At 53.8% G+C, this 22,859-nt stretch overlaps 9 protein-coding genes across 9 annotated transcripts; 4 read left to right on the forward strand and 5 right to left on the reverse strand.

The window, feature by feature from the left end:
* Nucleotides 1-61: 61 nt before the first annotated feature.
* Nucleotides 62-4,159, reverse strand: CCM_01667 (Nucleolar 27S pre-rRNA processing protein; the record flags this gene model as incomplete). The annotated part of the gene is made up of 2 exons (XM_006666822.1): nucleotides 62-4,096; nucleotides 4,157-4,159. The coding sequence occupies 2 exons, from the start codon at nucleotides 4,157-4,159 to the stop codon at nucleotides 62-64; spliced, it is 4,038 nt and encodes a 1,345-aa protein (XP_006666885.1).
* A 424-nt stretch (nucleotides 4,160-4,583) lies between these two features.
* On the forward strand, nucleotides 4,584-4,956 carry CCM_01668 (DUF543 domain protein; the record flags this gene model as incomplete). The annotated part of the gene is made up of 2 exons (XM_006666823.1): nucleotides 4,584-4,664; nucleotides 4,762-4,956. 2 exons carry the CDS (start codon nucleotides 4,584-4,586, stop codon nucleotides 4,954-4,956), a joined length of 276 nt encoding a protein of 91 aa, XP_006666886.1.
* Nucleotides 4,957-5,252: 296 nt separating this feature from the next.
* On the reverse strand, nucleotides 5,253-5,795 carry CCM_01669 (uncharacterized protein; the record flags this gene model as incomplete). The annotated part of the gene is made up of 2 exons (XM_006666824.1): nucleotides 5,253-5,559; nucleotides 5,605-5,795. The coding sequence occupies 2 exons, from the start codon at nucleotides 5,793-5,795 to the stop codon at nucleotides 5,253-5,255; spliced, it is 498 nt and encodes a 165-aa protein (XP_006666887.1).
* A 1,355-nt stretch (nucleotides 5,796-7,150) lies between these two features.
* CCM_01670 (uncharacterized protein) lies at nucleotides 7,151-7,408 on the forward strand (the record flags this gene model as incomplete). The annotated part of the gene is made up of 2 exons (XM_006666825.1): nucleotides 7,151-7,262; nucleotides 7,323-7,408. 2 exons carry the CDS (start codon nucleotides 7,151-7,153, stop codon nucleotides 7,406-7,408), a joined length of 198 nt encoding a protein of 65 aa, XP_006666888.1.
* Nucleotides 7,409-7,615: 207 nt separating this feature from the next.
* Nucleotides 7,616-9,940, reverse strand: CCM_01671 (Fungal transcriptional regulatory protein; the record flags this gene model as incomplete). Its single annotated transcript, XM_006666826.1, has 2 exons — nucleotides 7,616-7,773; nucleotides 7,834-9,940. 2 exons carry the CDS (start codon nucleotides 9,938-9,940, stop codon nucleotides 7,616-7,618), a joined length of 2,265 nt encoding a protein of 754 aa, XP_006666889.1.
* Nucleotides 9,941-11,466: 1,526 nt separating this feature from the next.
* Nucleotides 11,467-12,662, reverse strand: CCM_01672 (uncharacterized protein; the record flags this gene model as incomplete). Its single annotated transcript, XM_006666827.1, has 3 exons — nucleotides 11,467-12,343; nucleotides 12,434-12,493; nucleotides 12,580-12,662. The coding sequence occupies 3 exons, from the start codon at nucleotides 12,660-12,662 to the stop codon at nucleotides 11,467-11,469; spliced, it is 1,020 nt and encodes a 339-aa protein (XP_006666890.1).
* Nucleotides 12,663-17,820: 5,158 nt separating this feature from the next.
* On the forward strand, nucleotides 17,821-20,001 carry CCM_01673 (C2H2 finger domain-containing protein; the record flags this gene model as incomplete). The annotated part of the gene is made up of 3 exons (XM_006666828.1): nucleotides 17,821-17,847; nucleotides 18,305-19,350; nucleotides 19,404-20,001. The coding sequence occupies 3 exons, from the start codon at nucleotides 17,821-17,823 to the stop codon at nucleotides 19,999-20,001; spliced, it is 1,671 nt and encodes a 556-aa protein (XP_006666891.1).
* An 877-nt stretch (nucleotides 20,002-20,878) lies between these two features.
* On the forward strand, nucleotides 20,879-21,806 carry CCM_01674 (triosephosphate isomerase; the record flags this gene model as incomplete). Its single annotated transcript, XM_006666829.1, has 4 exons — nucleotides 20,879-20,916; nucleotides 20,980-21,050; nucleotides 21,113-21,718; nucleotides 21,775-21,806. The coding sequence occupies 4 exons, from the start codon at nucleotides 20,879-20,881 to the stop codon at nucleotides 21,804-21,806; spliced, it is 747 nt and encodes a 248-aa protein (XP_006666892.1).
* Nucleotides 21,807-22,083: 277 nt separating this feature from the next.
* Nucleotides 22,084-22,626, reverse strand: CCM_01675 (mitochondrial ribosomal protein L43, putative; the record flags this gene model as incomplete). Its single annotated transcript, XM_006666830.1, has 3 exons — nucleotides 22,084-22,375; nucleotides 22,441-22,523; nucleotides 22,588-22,626. 3 exons carry the CDS (start codon nucleotides 22,624-22,626, stop codon nucleotides 22,084-22,086), a joined length of 414 nt encoding a protein of 137 aa, XP_006666893.1.
* Between the last annotated feature and the right edge of the window lie 233 nt (nucleotides 22,627-22,859).

Here is a 22,859-nt window from a genome sequence, read left to right on the forward strand (position 1 = left end):
TATATTTATAAACCAGTATTGTATATCATTATGCTTCATGTACATTTCTTTCTCTACCTTTTTAAACTCCGCTCCATTTACCAAATTTGACGTATCGCTTGAACATTTCTCGCAAAATGGCTCTGCCGCTCGCATCCATGGCATCGTTGAGGATTTTGCGCCCCTCGGGTGGTGTAATGTCGAAGATGGAATTCATAGCCGGCTCCAACGCCTCGCGGATCGGCCGCGGCACGTTTTCCGTGAGCTGCAGCTTGACGTACTGCATGAGGACCAGATGCATATGTCGTCCAGCGGAGCGTTTGGCGGCATCCGTCGCCGAGTCCAGGGCGCCCTGATGCTGCGTGCGCGACACGGCGCCTGCCGTCGGCTCACAAACCAGCGTAATCAGGCGCGCATAGGCATGCGCTTTGGTCTCCTGCGACGCCGTCGCCTCCGCTCCGACTTCAGCGGTCACTAGCCGGTCCAGCAGCGTTTGTAAGACAGTCAGCAACAGATGATAGTGGCCCTCGAGGCGCAGCCGGTGCTTCTTGATGATGACGTCGGTGAGCTTGCAGAGCCAAACGTACGGCACCCGCGCTTGGTCGGCGTCCTGGGCGGCCGACAGGTCGCAGATTGTGCTCAGCGTGGCCTCGACGTCCCACTGGCTGACGGCCTGCGGTTTGCGCTCGAGAAGAGAGTGCAGCGTGCGGCAGAGGGCCACGTGGCCCGGCGCGGGGGCTTTGCTGAGCACCGTGACAATCTCGCTGTAGGCGGCGGCGAGATCGTAGCCGTCGTACTTGCCCGTGTAGTCGGGCGACGCGATGATGTCGTGGACGACTTGTTGGATGGCGAGAGTCTGGCCATCGGTGAAGCAGCCAGCGCGCAGGGCATCGACCAGGTCGCGCAGATAGGCTACCTTTTCTTGCACGCGCAGTGACTTTGTGATGGAGTTGGTCAAGTCACAGAGGAGTTTGGATTGTAGCTTTCGTGGGAGGGGCGCGAGGACGTCGAATGTTCTTGGCGCTGGTAGCTGAAACGCCGTAGGCAGCTCATTGCGCAGCAGGGTCTGAAGCTTCCAGGCGGTAACATCGCCCCTTGTCATCTTGCTGCTGCAGCTGTCGGCAAACGTCTGCAGAGCCGCCGGCTCCTTGCCCTGGTAAAATTGCGCCAGCGGAGCAGCCAACGGCGCCGCATCTGTAGCCGCGAGAAGCTGCAGCGTCTCGACCGGGCTGAGCTCCGCCGGAAGCGCCTTGGCCGTAATCAGAGGGTTGATGACAGACATGATGGCCCTGGCCAGCATACCTTGGCTCTCAGCGACAAGCTTGTTCAGTGTTTCGTTGTTTTGCGTGTTTGGTGACTTCGCGAGAACTGATATCAATGACCTGATCAAAGTGTAATGAAGGCCAGAAACGTGCTCAAACTTGGTTGCAGTCGCAGTAGAAATATATGCAGAGCAATCGCCAAAGTATTTTGTGCTTCTCTCGTCCACCTGCTCCGCCATTTGGCGAAGAGTCGCAGAGGCCATCTGGGAAAACCGTTCAATCATCTCCAAAGTCTCTTCTTCACCAGCAGACGTTTTTGAGATGCAGACAGATACGGCATCGGCAAGTTGGACGAGGTGATCAAACGTCATACCCTCGTAGAATGTCGCCCGCGCCATCATTTTAGTTGTCAGGCTCAGTACTTGTTTCCATGAAGGCAGAAGCGTCTTCTCAGGAGATTTGATCATCTTGACGCAGTTCGTATGCAACGTGGTGATTATCCTTTCTCGTTGCCAACGGTGGAAGCTGTCGAGTGGAATGCGACTGAGGGTCTGCAGAATGAGAGTCGCATCGCTACTCGGCCAACGTTTCTCGTTGCCTGATTGCTCTAGTGCCCCAATGACTTGGTCGACCAGCGCTCGCGCAAGCTTTGCCTCGTTGAGGTTCATATCGTTCGAGAAAACTTTTCGCCACAGAGTTCGCTTATCCTCAATATCAAGCTCAGAAGAAGTCGTCGCGTTCTTCAGGGGCTCAGGGACACCGCCGCTTGCCATCGCGAACAGGCGGTTGAATCGGCTGCCGCCAGCAAGGAAGACGTCAAGGTAGCAGGACGCTGGTATCTCAGCGTCGAAGATGTTTAACTCGGAGTCGGCCCTATCCAAGACTGTGATCTTCTGAATTGCAGACTCGGACATGAGCTTCTTGGCGAGCCGCTCAGAAAAGCTTGTAATGAGCTTGGCTGGTTCCTTGACGGTCTCGGCATTGGTAGCTAAAGCGTCCCACGCAGCGTAGCAGAAACGAAAGCATTCGAATGTTTCCTCGGCGTCTAGTCCTCCCTTTTTCAAAGTCTGCTTGACTTTGTCCTTCAATGACTCCCATACGACGGTCTTTCTATCAGGGCTTGCCCATCGCATCGTCTTTGAGCTGACACGCCATCTGGCTGGCAGTTCTGACAGCTCGGAGCATACTGTCCATGTCATTTGAAACAGTCGTAGACCAACCACGTCAATATAGGTATCTCGTTTCAATCCCTCGGATATGGCATCGCAGACTATGCAGAGAGATTTGGGACTAGATTGCGTGGGTTGTGACTCTAACCAGCCGACAAATTCAGAAAGCTGAGATGTACTCAACTCCTTCTCAATTAAGTCATGCAAGTATTCGCCCTTGTAGTTCCTTGGTCCCTCTCCGAACCACGGTGACTGTTCCGCTTGCTTGTTCTCCTCGGCTTTCTTCAGCTCTGTAAACCATAATTGCAGAAACGCCACGAGATCGCGTCGAATGACGAAACTTTGTCGTACGGCACCTAGAACCTCAGCAATTGGCTCCTGAGGCTCTTGCGCAGTCGACTTTGAAATTTTGTCGCAAATTGATATCAACAAATCGCTGCCATCCCCGCTGGTTTGGAATACCGCTGGGTCGCACGTAACAACGCCACCAAGAAGTGCCCAGTCTGTTGGCTGTCTTTCTAAAACATAGCCGCGCGCAATCTCTCGCAGATTTTTCACATCGACAGGAGTAGAATTTTTGATCGCTTGGCGAATTATCAGCTTGATGAGCGTATTTTGCTCCGGGTTGCGACGAATCACTCCTTCAACCTCTTCGAAAACTCGCTTCATCCATTCCACTGTATTTTTGCGCCTTTCGCCCTCGGCATTTGTATCCGAGGACTCTGTGGCTAGGAAATACAGCGAGGGTACCACCAGGTGAGCTTTTGCCTCAGCTGCCTCCAACGCGCGAGTAATGGCAGAAAAATCCTGTCGGTTGAGAAACGTCGTTCGGCAGGGAAGGATCAAGTTGCGCTGGAGAAACTCTTGCAAGTCTGCACTCCATTTGGACTTTAGCACGGTCGGCGCATTGCTGGCTCCTTTATCTGATAGGTTTTCTAGAGAACTCAGGATAGAAGCGGGAATAGAGAACAGATGGGTAGCAACCTCAGACGTGTCGTCAGTGCCCTGCATATGTAGGTTCCAAAGCGACGATGCCACGGCAACCCACTCTTCAGCACCTTCGATGTCGTACGATTCGGTATCAACCAGCAATTGGCAGAGGGAGAATGTGGGTGCCAGAAGCGCAGCAGTGTCTGCAGCAGACATACAGAACAAGGACTTGATATGCTCCGCACCAATGTTGTCTCGGGCGGTCGTAGCTGTCGTGTCGTCGAGGCGGTTGAGCAGCGATATCAGTGTCGTGAACAGCGCCTTTGCAGTAGCAAGACACCCGTGTGGCTGTTTCGTCTCGTCGCTGCCAAACTGCGCCGACGATGATCGCTTTCGCTTCTTGGTGGTGTGCTGGGTGCTGTCGCCGGTGACTGTCGAGACATCCTTGAGCGTCTGTTGGAGGACTGCAACAAACTTTCTATCCGCTAAGGATTTGGCGAGAGAAAATAGAGGGATTCGTGTAAAGACGCAGTCGAGCATGGTCCAGGTCAATGGGTGGCGACGCAAGGCTTCGGCGGTGGTCGCATTGCCGTTCATGGACTTGAGCAGCCATCGGAGCGTACTCTCCTCAGCGGCGTGGAATGAATCATCCGAAGATGCAACGAGCTTAGACCAGAGAATATCCAGATTTTCCCCATCCTTACCTGGACCGCTCTGGTCCAGCCCACGTACAACCTTGATAAGATTATCGGCGTCCTATTCAAAGAGCGAGTCTTAGTTTGATTCGGTTCAGTGAGGGTTATAGAAAAGACTTACCATGATTGCAATCGCAGGAGCTCAACCAGTACATTCCAAGCACAACAGCCTCCAAAGCACCGAATATTTGCAAAAAGAAAGGAAGAAATGCGCCGTTACTGCAGATCAAATGTTCTTGGAGACGAAGGGTGCCCCCACATGCGAGAGTCGGCCACCCAAAAATTTCTAAATTCTGCCGACCGCTGTGGTCCCAGATTGGAAACTGGCTTTCCTCACCGCCTTCGGGTGTGGACGCCAAACGGGCTACCGCCGACCGGCTGGTTCTCGTCAGGTTTGGCGTCAGTCCTGTCATAGAACGAAGCTCGAGAGCTCCCATTGTACCCTCTCTGCCCAGCTCAATTGCATCGCATATAGGTATGTGGCAGCTCTGCGATTGCCACGTGTTTCCTCTAACGTTTTTGCGCCCGATGCTAGACTTTCCTCCGCAATGGCCGATTCCAACACTGCCACCCCGGCTCCCTCGAGCGTCATTTCCCGACCTGTGAGCGAGACTCTCCTCAACGAAAAGGTAGTAGCCCATCATCCCGGACCGCGACCGCACGACTGCGCAAGACGAAATTTTCAGGCATGGGCACAGGAATGCTAACGTGGCTACCAAATTGTAGTGGGATCGCTGCTTGTCGAACCTCCTCGTCAAGTCGAGCATCGGCCTCGGTTTTGGTGTCGTCTTCTCGGTCATTCTGTTCCGCCGCAGAGCTTGGCCTGCTTTCATCGGTGCCGGCTTCGGTGCCGGCCGCGCATACGAAGAGTGCAACTTTAACCTGAAGCAAGCCGCGCGCGACCTCAAGAAGAGCTCATAGACGAACGCGGGAGCGATACACCGCATCGGATAGACAATACTGGCATGTACAAAATTGGGCGTTTTTGAGGGATGGGAAAGGACCGGCAAGCGAACCACACAATACTCGACATACGGACTTTCACGCTGAGTAACGACGCTGCGGGCGACTTTCAAATTCGGTAGTTTTTTAAATGTACAACAAGACTCTCGAACTTGGCCGACCATCTCCAGATGTTTTAATCGACGATTCAGTGGCTATAAACGACATTCCCTTTTTTTAACTCCTTGCTTTTTCCGCTGCCAAGTGGTATTCAATTATATCATAACAATCTTCTGGCCAGTTTCGTCATGGCCTGCATCGTTTCCGGACGACGCGGTCCTTGTGTACTCATGGTCGTCCTGGACTGGTTCCTGGTTGGTGGCTTCGGTGTTGGTAGACGGCACGAGCCGGAAGCGCCTGTGTTCTGGTTGAGGCTTGACATCCGGGCCGATGGCGGTTGCGTCGACCGGCACAGACAGTGTGGCGCGTCGTGTCAGAGAGGCGAACTCTCGCTTGGCGTTGTCCGCAAGAGAGATGCTGCGACGGCGAACTGACTGTAGGAAGGTGTCGTGGTACTTGTATCTGGCCGCCTCGGCTGGAGGCCGGTCCTTCTATGACGCCTCCCACTTTTCGCTGGACGGGCCAGGCTTTTGATTGTAGCCGTAGTCATTCTGTTGCCGTTTGCGCTCGCCGCGTGGTCTGAACCGGAGGTTGATAAAGACGATGAGGCCGAGCAGACTGACGAGAACCAAGACACCGATGGCGAGGATCATAATCTCGAGCCTACTCTGCTCCAGGGACCGATTGATTGCCGACATTTCGTGGTGAAGGGATTGAAATTAATTTTGGTAGAGTAAACAAGGGTCTAGTCGTGTTGTCCTTTATTATCTGCACGGCGACAGGAGGTGACCAAACTGCCCCTGTCTAAGTACCTAGACCACAGGTGGTCTCTGAAGTCGGTGAAGAAGATGGTGGCTGGTCGGTACCTAAGAAAGATGCTTGCGTAGTACTAGTTGGGTAAGGGTCTGGGAGAGACAGGCTTAGGAGCGAGAGGTTCCAAATTCCAGGCGACGAAGGGTTTTATAGGATGCTTGGTGAATGATTGGAAGTGTTTTATCTTGGGGCAGTGTTCTTTTTGCGTAACTTGGATGCCAGGCAGGGAGGTATAGCAGCATGACTGTACGACAGGAGTGAGCCTGCATTTCTTGTATTTTACATGTGCCTGCCTAGCTAGTAATAGGTAGCAGGGCAACGTGAGCCTTGTTACCTAGCTAGGTAGGTAGATAGGTATGTACCTTGCTAAAATGTATCAAATATTAGCAAGTGCTGAAAATAGTAAAATCCTTTACCAAAGTTCTCTATTGTCCAAGCAGGCTTGCAGGCATTGGGCCGCTAATTAGCAGACGTACGACTGCAGGGCGAGAACAGCCGGTTGCATCAGAACATGGCCAATGGCGAAACCAGATCGTATTTCCAAGACCGACGACTGGAGGCGCAACTTGACACATGTAGCGGGGGAGGACCAGGCTTGTGAGAGACCAAAGCCCGTGGCATGCAACAAGGCCCAATGTCTTACGACACACGCACGGCACATGGCACATGGCACTCTTGTCGTTTGGCAAGTTTAATAGGATCTGCTGGTATCCGTACCCCGCGAGCAAACCACTCGTCCGATTCCAGAACTCCCCCAAAAGCCGAATCGAACTCTACACGCACGACGTGGCAGCCTGGCCAATCTGTCACACACGAGAATTTATACATGTCGGACGCTCCATCCCAAGCCGATGAGAATCGCGGAAAAGAAAACTCGTCGAAATAAAAGAGAAACAGAAAATTTTTCTCTGGTTAAAGACAGCCCGGTTCTTCTAGCACATAAATATGACCGGCAGCAAGTTGGCGATTTTCGCTCCCGGTTGATTAATTGTGCGAAAGTGTAAAGAAGAAGAGAAAAAGGACGACAAGAAGCGAACCGTCGCCAGGCACAAGACTTCTCTCCCTCTGGCGGGCCCTCCCGCGGTGCATCACGTGCAAGTCGACCCACACAACTGGTTTTTACTCAACCCAGAGCTCTTCTTTCTTGCGGTTTCAACAATCTCTCTCTCCTTCATCACGCAGATTCCTCTTGCTTCCTTTTCAATACCTGGCTTTGCCAACCCAGTTGAATTCGAAACGAATGGACATCTCCTTCTCGCAAGATGGGACAGAAAGCCTGGTGCAATTCGACGTAACCGTCGTAGCCTTTGGGTTGTCGTTTGCATTTTCTCGGCCGCCCTCTTGCACAAACGGTAAGCTTTGCCAACTCGTGACATGTCCTCCTTTCTTGTCTTTTTGCATGCACCCCACAGAATGCCTACACCTAGCGATTTCAATGCGCAAGCGTGTCAACTTTATTATATTCGTTCGAATGTGGGAGAACAAACCTCTGGTCTAGACAACCAGTCCGCTCCACCCTGTCGCCATTGAAATTTAGTGTGGCGCCAGGACTAAAATCGGACAAACATATCTTGTTTCTGTAACTGTTTGCTGTATATCATGTCGTATCTATCGTTGTATTCTATGTCCATGCCTTGCTCAAATGTCATGAAATCCCAATATTACACGCTACACAAAGTCCAATCGTGCTCAATCAAACAAATGCTCATATCTTGCTGCCGAATATGCGGTCTTCATCAATAAAGGACAGCAGAAATTTGGACACGAGTCTTCCTGTGTAGAGGTAGGATGTGTCTATGCTCGCGGGATTGTCGCCTCTATTGAGCAGCAGCTCATCATCTGCCAGGAATTGCATATCTTGCCCTACATTCACCGTATTAGCACATGGTCAGCCACCGGGCCACCAAAATTATGACAACTTACAATCCTCGCCTTGGAATAGATCCTGCAGCTGAGCCACCAACTCAAGCGCAGGCCTATCCAGCTCGCTCTGCGCCGCAAAGCTATCATCGAACAAGGGGTTAAACGGTTTCGTATTGGGGTCCTTTGAGTGTGTCTGGTAAATGTGGTGAAACTGGTACGCAAACTGCTTGAACGGCATATTCTCCACCTCCCTGCACATGTCGAGGGCAAACGATCGCTTAAACGACGGCGCGTCGTTGTTCTTCCTGTTGACGGCGTTTTGCGAAATGACAAAGTTGTCCGTCGTCGTCTCGACCGCCTCCATGTACAGGCAGAGCACCAGGAACGCGGCCAGGCTCGGCGCCCACTCCTTGCGGTACTTTGGCTTGAGCGCCTTGGTGAAGAGCTCAAAGAGCTGCTGCATCTCGCGCATGCACATCTCGTCGGCCAGCGACTTGACCTGCCGCGCGAGCACGCGCGGCGTCACCCACGGGCTGTTTTGCGGCACCAGGCCCGACGGCTGCAGGGCGCGCACCGTGTCGCTCGTCAGGCACAGGTGGCGCGTCATGACATAGTGGATGGCGTAGATGGACAGGGCCTTCTTCACCATGGCGCAGTCCGTCTTTTGCGCGTACGCCTGCGCCATGGCGAGGATCTTGGCCGGCAGTCTCGTCGAGCGCAGCGAGTCGGTGACTTGCTCCGCGAATACGGGCTCCTCGGTCAGTTGGCGCACATAGGCCTTGACCTTTCTGCGCACCTCGTCCCTCTGGCCGCCGCTGCCGCCAGCGACGTCCAGCCCAATCGGCGCGGATCCGTTCGAGTCCAAGTGAACGCCGGTGCTCCCAGAGTTGAGGTGCCAGTGTTGCAGGACATCGCACGTCTTGGCCGTGAAGAACTTGGCCTCAATGTCCAGCGTCGTGACAAATCGCGCACCAGAGAAGAGCTTGACGGAGCACGACTGCGAGGCGCCCCCAATCAGGAACCCGTCCACATTGTCCCGCAAAAACTTGCCCATCTCGTCCTTTTTCAAGTGGGCGCTGATGAAGTCGGGAAACAGAATCGTCAGGAAATCTTGAAACTGCCAGCACACCACCTGCGGCACCTGCACCATGAGCTTCTTGCAGTGCTTGCACGGCCGCTCCGTGTCGCACTTGACCTTGCGGCTGCGGCAGCAGAAACAGGCCCCGCGCCGGCGCACCTGCAGCGCATCCTCCTTGGTGGCGTTGGCCAGGGGCCCCTTGCGGCCGCGCTGCGTCGTGCGCATCGCCTCGAAGCACTCGTAGGGGTTGGGCCGCCCGGCGCTGGCGGTGATGGAGTTTGGCGTGACAATGTGGAATTTTCCTGTTTGCTGCTCCGCCTTGCTCTTGCCGATTCTGCCGGAATTCACTTTGCGGATGGCAATGGGGGACGCCTTGCCGCTGCCCTCGGACTTGACCGACGTCGTCGAGCGCGGGCTCAGCGAGCCGATACTGTGCTGGCTCGGCGACGACATGTACCGGGCCACGTTCATCGATGGTCCTTCGCCGGGCGATGCGGCGCCCGCTCCATGGGGATCCCACTGCACAAACGTACCCTCGAGCTGAAACTGCTGAAAGCCGTCCAGGTCCAGATTGGGTGCCGCCGCAAGCTGCGGTGGCTGCTGTTGCGCATGGCTCAGGGCCGGCACGGCATCGATATGAAACTCGGACGTGCCGGCCAGGCCCAGCGCGTCTGGCCGCCACTCCGACAAGGCGTCCTGGGCAAAGAGATACTCCTGCGGCGTCATGAACATGCCGTCGGCGGCCATGAAGTCGCCCGTCGTCGCCATGGCAAAGTCGCCGGCCTCCATCGCGGCGCTCATGGGGAGTGACATGGGCGGCGGGAGAAACGCCTGGTCGCCGGCGTCCCCCAGCACCGGCGACATGGAATGCTGCGAGGGCGACGCCATGGTCGTCGTGTGGTGGTGGCCGATGATGGCGAAGCCGCTCAGGCTGCCGCTCGCGGGGCTGGGCAGGAATGCGACGGACCCGGGCGCGGAACCGCTGCTGGAATAATCAATGTACTGCCATGATTCGTCCGTGTCGCCGTTGGAGTCAAAGTCGTATGGTGACGGGTGCGAGGAGCCGTTGTGGGAGGAAACGGACGCCATTCTGGGACGTTGGCCGGGTGGAACGACACGTCTGGCGCAGCAAGCCCTTATCCAAACTTAATTTCTTTCCGTAATTCTCGCTTCCGAGGGAAAAATTGCATGAACCGGCGACGTGATCGGTCCAAAAATCGATTAGTATGTGACTCGGCGGGCCGCCCTGGTTTGTGGTGGTCGTCGCGGCTTCAGATTTATCGAGGATGGCCGCACAGCGTCGATGCAACCACGGATAATTTGGCTGCAGGTACGGGAGGATTTCTTTGATGTGATGAGAAGGCACAGGGCCGTTAAAAAGGACGGCTCAGCACGCGACATTGTGTCCAGCAGCGCCTCAGAAATGCCTTCGGTCAGAGAAAATGATCATGCAAGTGATGGCCGGCGCTAACCTGAAAGAATCACCGAATGGCACAGCTGTCCAGTGACAAGCCGTTGCACGCCCACATGCACCGGCGCCGCTGGGCGTCTTCCGCCAAAGAGATACCGAGCGCTCCAGAAGCTGAGACGCTTTTTAATACGTTATTAGGCTCTGGCTTGGTAGTTATTCGTGGGGTTTGCCTTTCGTAGCCAGCTTCTTCTACCGTCCAGGCTACCAAAGAAACAGACCATTTACCACCACATACCCTAGACCAGCATCAAGATGATGAGATATCATTCGATGGCATGAATATCCAGTGAGACATATTTCTGGACTTGTTCAATAATCTAGTCCTCGCCATCTTTTTCTAGCCTGTTCCGCTGCTCGATTAGTCGTTCTTTCATTCATCACTGGCAGAATACTATCCGTGCCTAGCACACCCTGTATAGGTTCATCCGCTCGTCTGCTGTCATATGCACAAAATGTTTCTTCGATAATGTATATTTGCAAGGCTATCTTGACATGATAGAGAGAAAACACAAAAGCCGCTCAACTCTAGCCTTATAAACGCCATAAACAACTCGCGGGAAAATAGATAGGCCCAATGCCAGACTTGCTTCCCTCCCATGCCCCAAACACGGTACAACGTTGCCATCTTATCATCGTGCAGGGTATTTCTGTGATAGTTTTGCTCTGTGTTGCATTCATTGTATTCATCATGGCCGTCCAAGTAAACGCTGGTCGTAATAAAGAAGGTCTCGGTAGCAAGTGATGCGACGGATAAAGGTGTAGGAAAGAAAATCGCAAAAGGCCTCGAGGCAGAAGCAAACAAAGGCCATGGCTGCGTCGCGGCGCGTGCAATGTGACTTGGGCAGCCGCCGAATCTTGATTCGCTCATCAAAGCATGGAGGGCAAAAGGAAAGAAAACGGTAAAGAAACTCGCCGGGTAGAAATTTTGGCAGCATGTGAAACACCACATCGACAGCCGCTGGAGTAACTATCCCTTCTAATTTGTTGCGCCGGCTCACCTCATTTGCAACACCGGCGCTTGTATAAAACGTATGTCCTGATAGGAGCATGCCTTTGCATTTCCAAGGCAAGATGATAGATAAAACGTGAAAGTTTCGGCCGCGTCAAGGTTTCCCAGGGGCCGTTGTCGTCCGTACCGACTAGCTTAGGATCGGAATCTCGACGAGGTGCGATCCTGAATCTGCTTCTCGGTAGAGATGTACAGTCGGTCGAGATAGTCCATTGCTGAGGCATCCCGCAGAATCTTGGCAACCTGGATGCCTGCCGAGATGAGCTGCAAAATGTTCCTATCGTCCTTGAGCGGTCGGCTTTGGTGTTTGGAAGCGTGTCTCATTTCCAGTGAATTTTCCAAAATGGTCACAAATTGCTTGATCTGACCGTTGTACAAGACGCGGGCGGGAATCCTTCGCTTGGTTGCGAGCCTCTTGAGCAGATAAACCCACTCGGTCCATTCTCGATCCTGGGCCCGCTCTACCGGTCGCATATTCTGCGATAGAGGAATAGGGAACTGATATTTGGCCACAAAGTCGTACGCGCACTGAGACAAGCGATCATTGACCTGACCTAGCACCATGTCTTGCTCCTGGACATGCAGATTCGTCGGCAGATGAGGCAGCTCGCGCTCCTGCATCGCAACGACGTCGGGGGGAGGGCGCTGGAGAAATTGATGAGGCCCGTCGAATTCGTCACGGTTGGAGGGGCGCCGCTGAGGTCGGGTCCTGGGGTTCGCCGCCGCGTTCGCAGTATTGGGCTTGGCTCGTCGTCCGGTATAGGCGCTGTCGCCTCCGTTTTCCAGAGAGTACTCGGAGAGATTCGGTGATGCCAGGATATCATCCACCGACTCCGTCGGGGACTGTCTCTCTTGCGCCTCCCATGAAGCCTTGGAGCTTTGGTATGACCCGTAGGCGGGCAAAGCGTTCGTGTTCAATCCGCTCTGTGGTGGTGGCATGAAGCCGGGCAGGGCCATGGACGGCGTTTCCGTGCGAGGAGCATAGGTATTTCCGGCGCCATAGTTGTTCATACTTCATGATCCAGACGGGAAAGTGTTACTATTGGCTGCGAATTTTGCATGTCTGGGCGACAAGGCAGAAGAGAAGTTGTAGTAATCTTACCTCGAGGCCGAGTACATTTCATCGCGAGGCCAGTCGTGAGCATTCGAGTTCGGCAAATGGCTTTTGATAAAAAGAAAGTGTCAGTCCAGGAGAAAGCAAAACCGTCATATGCGAGTTGTGATGGTGACTGTTCGACGAGTTCCTACCTCCGTCTTGGGTTCCATGGTCCAGATTCAGGACCCGAGCCAGAATACATGATAGTCGGGCGAGCCATCTGTGCAGGGTCCATGTTGCAAGAGTACTGTCCGTAAATAGCAGCCACGGGAGCAGCACGGGAAGAAGCAATCAAGGAATAAAATAAAAGTGTACCGCGGCAGGGAGGATCAGGATCAGGATCCGGACGAGCAAGTCGAGAAGAGGGTGAATTTCGAGTCTGGAAAGGTTGAAGCTGTCATGCAACGGCCACCAAAGGTCCGCGGGGAGCGCCCGCCAGGTCGGGCATTGACCACGCGAGCAATACTGGTATGGAAGGAGACTATCGTATTCTCAGCCAGATTGGAGGGCAGACACAGCTCCAGGAAGGCCGGGATTCGCTCGGCTGACGATGTCGACAAGTTTATTATTTGAAGGTGCCGGATGGCGGTGTGGTGCTCTTGGGCAGGTGACCGACAACAGCCAGCTTAGGCCGACTTATACAACTCGAGTGAGCGGTAACGACGGCACTATCTTTTTAGTGCCGGTCGGCTAGTGGCCCAATGGGCCAGTAACTAATTCTTAAAGAAAAGTAACTCAAGGCGCTGCTGGTCGATGGAACAATGGGCAAGAAGAATGAGGAAGCAGCAGCAGGTAGTGTCGGAGAAGAAGCACTGAGCGCGCCCCTTTCCCCCTATACGATGCGAGATGCATGAAAACTAACTTGCACGTCGTCCATGAGCCTTTGCTGAGATTGTTTTACATGGCTGGCGAGGCAGAATGGTGGATCTAACTAGGCGGGCGATGTAACTGGCTTTAAAACTGCTCTTTGGGAGTCGACACGTCGCTGGTGGCACGACTCAGGGCTGGACATTTCTGGATTTCTGGCCAAATCACCGACGTGACGGGCAGGCCAGCCCTGGTCCCTGTGTCCCCAGAGCGTACTCCGTAATACTGGAGGCGAGATGTGTGAGGTGTGAGGTGTGAGTGTGTGTGTGTGTGTGTGTGAGCGAGGGGCCCTGCGGAGATTTGCAGGTGGGACACTGCAGGGAATGAAGGCAACAGAATGTCGAGGCAATCAGCGCAACTCTCACTAGTTTGTAGTTAGTTCTTATTAGGGCAATCAATGCCACTGGCAATGGACCAGTCCCTTGGATCAGACCAAGAGTCGCACGCTGGTGGGACTTTGCCACAGCAGAGTCTCAACGATCCACTTGTTCGTGGGCGTCGTCGTGGGGGCTGCTCCGTACATGTGAGCTGGTCTCATTCAACAGGCCGTTGATACGAGCCCTGACAAACATGGCGAGGTTGGCTCATTTTTGGCTCGGCTGGCACACGGTCTCATGCGAGTGTGGCAAGCGTGGCATGCGTGGCAAGTCCTAACTAGACAGGAGCTTTCCTTTGATTGCCGGCCGCCGGGAGGCGAGAAGACGGTTAGAAACGAGGCCGTCGATGACTGACCGAGAGCATGACGATTGTAATTTTGTGTTTTGGTGGCGTAGAGGGCCCAGAGCGCGTGGGGAGGAGGACGGCGAAGGGCGGGCATAGCGCGAAAGGCGGTGTGCCAGTTGAAGATGTGCCGAGGGGGAGGAGGGGCAGCGGTTTGCTTGGGCAGCAAGGGGCAAAGGGCTTTATTATTCGTTAACAGTAACTAATAAAAGAGGGCTTGAGGGCGTCGCAGTTCCCACCACGAGCCGAGAGACGGAGATGGCGAGCGAGTGAGAGCAGGGAAAGCGGATTGAAGATGCGCAATTACGTAGCGGGACGAGTTGTGCTGTCATCCGTCATCTGCGTCATCGGGGCAATGGCAACGCCGTAACTAACTAATAAATCTGTTCTTCATCTGGCAGCGCCAAAGGCGAGTGCAGGTACGACGCCCACGTCCACGCCGTGGCCGTGGCCGAATGGTTCAAGAGGGTCAGACTACATACGCGACTGTCCACAAGTCCACAGTTTCCACGAGCCAATCGCCAATCTGTGCGCCAGCTGGAGCAAGCTCGGGTTTTGCAACAGTGTGGGAGAGATTCGGTGTGACGTCTGGGGACAAGTGAAGCTGATGATGTGATGGGAGCGACGATGGAGACAAGTCAAAGGAGCGAGCGTGAGCCGATAACACGGCTCTTTTCGTGCATGGCGGGCGGCAGATCTCAGATTCCGGCATTGATGTGAGAAGCTGGTCTCCGAGTAACTATCCAGCCATCGCCCACGCGGTGTTGACATAAATAGCGCATCGCGTGAGATGGCCGATGGAGGTACTAAGGGCAATTTAGGTGGCACTCACAACACAACACGCGCGCGCAGTCCTGTTTTGCATTTGCGATTTGAAACGAGACCTGAAATAACTCCTCACCGGCGGACAAGGATGCTGTGGCAGTCTCAGGGGTACAAATTAGTTACGGTGGCATAAACTGCGATTCTGCATCGGTCCGTTGTTGAGCCATGGCGATGAGAGTTGATAGTTGCACATTATAATAATGCGGCCAGAGTTGGCAGAGTTTGCAAGGGCATGCCCCAGGCGTGTACCGATCGGTCGGTAGCTTAGTACCCTCTCGTAGTCTAGAATAAGCTTACCCAGCTGCCTTGTACCTCCTGGATAGGTACCTACATCGCAGTCTAGGTACGATGGCCACCGGGCAAGTTATCGACAGCTGCCGGTGCAAGGCAAAACGGACAACACACAACTATTGAGAATTTCCAGCTGCCAGCGAATTTCTGCCTCGCGAAGCTGCCAGATGCCCGTTTGCTTGACTTGGGTTGCTGTTGAGGAGCTGTCCACTCCAATGCCCCTCTCAAACAGCCTACCCGGTAGTCAGCGTCGTACTCGACAGAGGAGGCTGTTTGTCAGATGGCTCGTCCTCTCAACACCATCGCACTCAAACACCGTGGCATATTCCGCACCTACACACCTACACTAGTTATCTATCACCTGTCCCTTTTCTCCCAGGCAGACTTCTGCCAACACGCAACAACACGCCAGCCACCACACCTCGGCTTGTCTGCATCGCATGCTTCGGAAGAAACGCCCAAGCCCGTGCTGCGCAATAGTACCGTAGCCGTCCGCACAACTCATCGCTAGGCTAGCATTCTCCCAACGAGACAAGATGCGACAGAGGCAATAACCTGCCATTTGGCTTGCAGGATTGGCTCATGGCAGACAGTAGAATCACGAGCTCACTTTGTATACTTCTGACATATGCGCCAACAGAATAATGGTCCGACATGGCAGCCTACCAATCCGCCAAGAGCATTTGGCTGACTAGCTGATGGCGGCCACATCATCCCATCCATCTCAAACCGAAAAAAAAAAAAAANGAAAAGGAAAAAGGCCACGAGCGCCCCCAGCCCCAAAACAGAAACCCAAAGTGAGGCTGCGCGAAAGAAATGTTCGGCTTCTGCACAATATCGCATCCGGCATGTCAACTGACCGACCACGCGCCCAACTCCTATCACGACGCAGCGTGACAGCTGCCGTACCGGACCGCGCCCCCCCCCTTGGCCAGCTGTCGAGCTGTCGAGCTGTTGAGCTGTCGACGTGGCTCACAGACGGATGCGCAACCTTGTCGCCGACGATGCTGAGCCTGGACTTGATGGTGTTGCAGCCATGTCACACCTTTGTTCTCTTCTCCTCGAGCCATTCTTCCACGTACCATGGGATGATTGGCTTACGGCGCATCCAGCTAGCCAGCAGCTAACGAGCGGCCCGCAGTCGACCGTCGCGGGCGCTCCCGTTTGGACAGTTCAAGTATCACCGCCCTTCCGGTCCACCACCTGGTGTGGCTACATGGGCAACATGGCGCTGCACTGATGAGTTGTCCTGCAGCAGAGACACTCTGGCCGTCACATCGTCACCGTCTTTGGCTGCTTTCCAGCCGCTGAACGCTCCACCGGGCCAAGCCATGATACCCTGCTGCTGCCATCCTGTGTCCGCCATCCCTGCGCCGTCAGCCTATCACAGACTCTAGGCCAGCTCCCGCCGCACGCTAGAACTTCATGCAGCCCCTGCCCGCGTCGGATCCTGGCTCTTTCGACGCGCATTTATTGGTGAGAAGAAAATGTGACTTGCCGTGTTGACAAAGCCATGCTGGTTCCAATACAACCACGACTCCTTCAGAATGTATTAAAAAAGCGCATGCCCCCGTCCTCCCTGGCTGCCCAACTCTTTCTTCTCTTCCCCTCTCAGATTCCTGCCCAACCCCAGAACTACTATACGTCCTGCACCACCAACTTTCGCCTACAAAACCTGCTTCTCCTCTCATTCTCCCCTGCTCCTTACCACTCTTCTTTCCTGCAAGCACTACCTCACAAAGGCCCGTGCTACAGTTGACTAGAGAGACTGCACTGTACATCGCGAGTCAAGTTCCGCAATAACTTTGTGGAAGCTCGTGTAACCATTTCTCTATCCTTGTCCTGGATATCATGACAGTTGCTTTTGTGTCGCGCTCGGCAGCCATGCCTCGCTACATTAAATCTGAGCTGGAAGAAGCTCAGTCGCTCGTCAGGTACTGTTTTCTTTTCTAAATCTCCGGGATCCGTTGCTTTTTTTTGCGTTTCTTTCACCTGCTCTCATTTTTCTTCTTGGCTCGTACACAAGGGCGTACCTGCTACCATTGCACATTCTCGGACCTTTTTCAATTTTCACACCTTTCAGGACACCACGGATACCTTGAGCCACACTGGATTCCTTCTACCATCTGGATAAAACAAACATTCTGATCAGGCCTTGTCCGAGCCGGACAAGGGATCGAAAATCAATGATTTATCTTTTTACAATGGCTTCGGCCAGCGGTAAGTCTTTGTGTGAACGTGCGATCTCATCATAGCCCTGGGGTTCCTCTCCTGGTTCTTGGCGCTTTTTGCATTCGCTTTGGCGGACAGCCTGGACATATCAAAACAGGATTTTCAATGGATTTTCACCGGACAATGGCCCTCTACTTGGATTTTCATCAGGATTTACTCTGCATTTCTTGCATTTCTCTTGGACCTTCTATCGAGCCGATTTGGATTGGACATGGACTCGGACTCGGACTTTTTTTTTGGACCTGTTTTCCTTTGCATATGGACCGTTTTCATTCATCTTGGGGACAACCTATCATGGGCTCTTGTGCTATTTTTTAGCATCGAACCCCCATTTCCGTAACCACGGGTATGGACTCGCAGTTTGATTACTTTTGAATATTACTGTGTCAACTGCTCAAAGGTAAATGTGCTCGCTTGGTCGAGATGCAATCTTGTTTGAAATCGCAACGTCAACCGACATGATCAAGGACTACTTGGAGACCGCCGTTACTATGCCACCTCAAATGCTACCTAAGGAACCATATGGACCCCCGCAATATCACTGTGCTGCAGAGTGTACTGCTCTTACGACCACCTGTAACCTTGGTTACTGCCGCATCCATCTGGACTTCACACCTCGACTTGTTATGCCTTCATTTGATGTGTAACCATCATTGATCTGCATGAACGGCCCACCTCACAATCTTCACTGGTGCCCTGCTACTCGACGCTGTTTTTTTTTTCGCTCCTTCGAACCGCATACCTGGATACCGCTTTCTTTTCTTTTCGTTTTTCTTTTCATCTGTTTTTGGTTTTGTGCGTTTCCATACTGAGTACGGCTTTACTCATCCGCATGGTTTGTATAACCCTCAAACCCCCACCACCGAAACTTGGACTAACGATTGAACAGAACCAAAGTTGATTTGTGCGGCTTGACACGTTTCCCTTTTCTTCTCATTTCAGGCGCTGGACAAAAAACTAACCCAATGTAGCGACTATAGCTTCCCCACCACTTCTACCACCACAGCCGCTCTCTTTGCTTTCTCCCAAGGAGAGAACGGTACAGACCTGCTCACAAGCTCCGCCTGGTGCCTGCCAGGAGACGGCTCACAATACCTGACTGAGATCCACGATGGGTCAATAAGCCATGTGGATATTGAGGAATCCATGTTTACTTCTGGACAAACCACACCCAAAGGAACCAGGATCGCTCACGCCCACCAGCCGGTGGAAGCCACATGGAACACTGCCAGACCAATGTCCACCAAGAGCCAGGCCATGTCTCGCATGAGCTCAAGTACATCGGGCTGCTCCTCTGCCTCGAATGGATCTCATTTGATTCAAAACAACCCTATCGTCGGTGCTAGCCAAGCCTTCCACGATGACACAGTTCACGTCATGGGCTCCATGCAAAGCCTGAACGGGTGTCAAATGTCAGAGACTGTAGGCTCACCCATTTGCTGGCCCGGCTATGGACTTGATATCAGCTTGAACGGCGACTGCTGCACCCTTTCTGTCGAGGACATGAACTCCATGAACGTTGCACCTTCCCAAGTCACCATCGGATTGGACGGACTACCAGCCACTTCTCCTTGCAGTTCTTGGGATCATTCGAGCTCGTCTCGCACTTCGTCGCCGCAGAACACCTTTGATGAGCCGTGGCGCGTAGCCGCCATGGACAACTCGCCAATGAACTTCATGGGTGACGCTACAAGGTATGTGACGAACTACAGTCATACATATTTCGCCGACGTGGATTCTCACAGTCATGGTAGTCCTGAGAACAAACCTCTTCACCTCTCCGATGTTCAAGACACCATGGCTCCCTTCGGTGGCGACATGAACATTTCTGGCAACTACCAGCAGCGCAGCAGTGTTGAGTCCGACTCCCCTCGCGAAGATCATCGTTACAAGAACGCCGTGCGAGGCACGGACGGCTTGTTTCACTGTCCATGGGAGGGTCAAGCGGGCTGCAGCCACAAACCAGAGAAGCTTAAATGCAACTACGAGTAAGATATCCGCGGTCCAGCCCTGTAATAAACGACACTAACATTTCTCTTAGCAAATATGTTGACTCGCACCTGAAGCCGTACAAGTGCAAGGTCGCCAGCTGTGAGGACGCTCGCTTTTCCTCCACTGCCTGCCGTCTCCGCCACGAGCGGGAGGCACATGGCCTCCATGGCCATGGCAACAAGCCATTCCTGTGCACTCATGAAGGCTGCGAGCGGGCTCAGGATGGAAATGGCTTCCCCAGACAGTGGAACCTCCGCGACCACATGAAGCGAGTCCACAATGACGTCGGCGATGTTCCCGCGCCCGCCCCGGCCCCCGTTGTCAACCCTGCCAAGGGCCGCAAGCGCAAGAACGAGACCCAGGAGGCTCCTGTCGTTGAGCGCAAAGTCCCGACAAAACCAACTCAGCAGCAGAGCGCTCGCAAGAACTCGACAAAGCCCCTTCTCGACGAGTGGCAGGACCACTACCAGGCCCTCCAAGGTATTCTCCAAGGAATGGTCGCCCCGGGTGATCACAGAAACATCGTCCAGCTTGATGAAGTGCAGAAGCGTTCCGTCGAGATGGCCAAGATCACCTCTCAGCTCGTGTCTGTGTCCAAGCTGCCGCGCGATACCGAGTCGAAGAAGGGCTACAACTCTGGTGATTGAAGATGGCTGTGACTGGACCACCCCACCTGTGTGGACATACCCTCCTTTTATCTAATACCTCATTGCACAATCATCAGGACGCCGACCTGAAGCTAGACTACAGTGAGAAGAATCCCATTTTCTCCTGGTCACGGCATGGTCAACCTTTTTGGATGTTATTGCAGAGGCGTGTGGACCCATCTGATCGTTTCATACTTCTCTCTGCTTACTTCTGGAGGAATCCGAGGTCTCCTATGTGCACGGTTTGCTGAGAATGCCCAGTGTCTTTTATCTCACGGCTTCCGAGGGTGGAAGCGGTGATGCCAACGTCTTGCAGAGTCCTGTCCTCCATGACCTGGAGGACGATTCTGCGAGGCAAGAAAGAGATGGACTTATGTAACAGTCGAATGACTGGCTTTGTCGGACACTTTTATTCCTTTTGTGATTTGACTGAAGAGTTCAGTCAGCGCCCTACTCTCATGGCGGCGCGGTAACAGTGCTAGGATATCATGAAGTGCGGTGCTCTTTGAGTTTATTTCATATGTTGTATCTAATGACACGTTCTTGAGAATCCTTTGTTATCAATCGAAATGCGCTATTATTAGTATTTGATTTTCCGTGAATGAAATAAACAACTATAATAAAGAAGACGAAGAAGACCAGCCTTGGGAGGACGCCAGGTTGTGGTGGGTGGTCGCATGCACGCACGGTCGGCCAGAAGCTCAACGCGCGACTTTTGGCTGCCCCTCACCACCCACCTTGTGGCATTGATGAGCTCTTATCGACACCGCCACTTTTTCTTCCAATCATCCCACCTGCCACTGTTCAACGTGCTGTCTTTTCGCTTCGACCTATATTAAACCTTCTCAAAATACTTGCCTCAAGATCAATCGCAAGAATGGCTCGCAAGTTCTTCGTCGGCGGCAACTTCAAGATGTACGAGGCCACTCGGGCTACATGGAGGGGTAGTGTGGTCGGTTCATGCTAACGGCGATGCAGGAACGGCTCCGTGTCGTCCATCAAGGAGATTGTCAACAACCTGAACAAGGCCAACCTCGACTCCTCTGTTGGTACGTCGATCCTCACGCTTCTTACTGTGCTGTTGCGCCACCCATGGCTAACCACTCCATAGAGGTCGTCGTCTCCCCCAGCGCCATCCACCTGGTCCTCGTCCGCGACGCGCTCCGCCCCGAGATTGGCGTCGCCGCCCAGAACGTCTTCGACAAGCCGAACGGTGCCTTTACCGGCGAGCTGTCCGTGTCGCAGCTCCTCGACAGCAAGGTCGACTGGGCCATCCTGGGTCACTCGGAGCGCCGCACTGTCCTCAAGGAGGCCGACGAGCTCGTCGCCTCCAAGACCAAGTACGCCACCGAGAACGGCGTCAGCGTCATCTGGTGCTGCGGTGAGTCCCTCGAGGAGCGCGAGGCCAACAGGACCATTGCCGTCGTCAGCAAGCAGCTCGAAGCCCTCAAGGCCAAGGTCAGCGACTGGTCCAAGATTGTCATTGCCTACGAGCCCATCTGGGCCATTGGTACCGGCAAGGTCGCCACCACCGAGCAGGCTCAGGAGGTGCACAAGGCCATCCGCGAGTGGCTCAAGACCAACGTCAGCGACAAGGTCGCCGAGGAGACGCGCATCCTGTACGGCGGCAGCGTCAACGAGAAGAACTGCGCCGAGCTGGGCAAGCAGCCTGACATTGACGGCTTCCTCGTCGGTGGTGCTTCGCTCAAGCCTGCCTGTAAGTTTCCCTTCTGCCTGTCGTGTGTTGGGATGCACTGCTAACTCTGCTCTCAGTCGTCGACATTATCAACTCCAGCAAGCTGTAGATTGAAAGCCGCGTATACTGCTAGACTTCTTCCTGCATGCCGAGATACTCGACCCTATTGAATAAATAAAAAGTTGATGCCATTTGAGAAGTGAAATAGATTCACTACTAAATGTGTAGATGTGAACAGTCGTTTGACCCTATATAATCAGGTGATATCCCAATGCTCCAGTTGCCCACGTCGAAACCCGCTTTGACGTGCGCATGATAGTCTCTAATACAAGTAAAATATACACGGCACGAAGCCTTGTGCCCTATCCGCGGGCCGTTTCCCTCCTTTATACAACCATGCCCTTGCCGTGGTATGGCGACCAGATGCCTCGGACACTGGGCTTGGTGCTGACGACGGCCTTGCTCGTGCGGCGGTTCTTGTTACCGCTGGCGTCGCGCAGCAGCTCGACCTTTTGCAGAATCTCGTATGGCGACAGGTTCCGTACGCAGATTGGTTTTGTACGGCCGTTGATGTAGTGTCCGATGATGACGGGGTGACGCCCCGGGCGCGGCGAGACGGCGAATTCGACCTGCGGGTTGGAGGCGGCGACCTTGGGGAGCAATGACTTGATGAAGCCGCTGTGTTTGGCATCATGTTAGAAGAAACCGTGCAATGGTATGTGTATGCGGGATGAGCAACGTACTTCATGCCCTTGGAGCTACCGGCCCAGTCGCAGTAGTGAAAGTCCATCTTCTTGCATTGGAGGATGAAGGCGCCGACGCCGTTCTGCGGTCATATTGTTAGCTGCCTGTTTGTGGACGCTCGGGCGCGCGAATTCTGCTGCGCTTACATGCGACCTGGCAATTGACCTGAGCCCCTTGATCGTCATCGTGGCTGCGCTGTGTGTATCTGTATGAGCATGTGCGAATAGAGTGTCCTTTCAGAGTCTGCTCGCGTGGATTGTCGCACGAAAAATCGAGCCTGCAAGCTTCAGCCAAGGGGGGACGAAAACAGACTAGCGCCCATGTGCGGCACAGCATCGGCAAATTGTTCAGCCAGCAGCATCACTGTATTACCCACTGAAACGGCCTCTTCAACTCCCCTACAACAGGGGCTGCAGGC

The sequence above is a fragment of the Cordyceps militaris genome (assembly GCF_000225605.1).
Source record: "Cordyceps militaris CM01 unplaced genomic scaffold CCM_S00001, whole genome shotgun sequence".
Classification (NCBI taxonomy): Eukaryota; Fungi; Ascomycota; class Sordariomycetes; order Hypocreales; family Cordycipitaceae; genus Cordyceps; species Cordyceps militaris.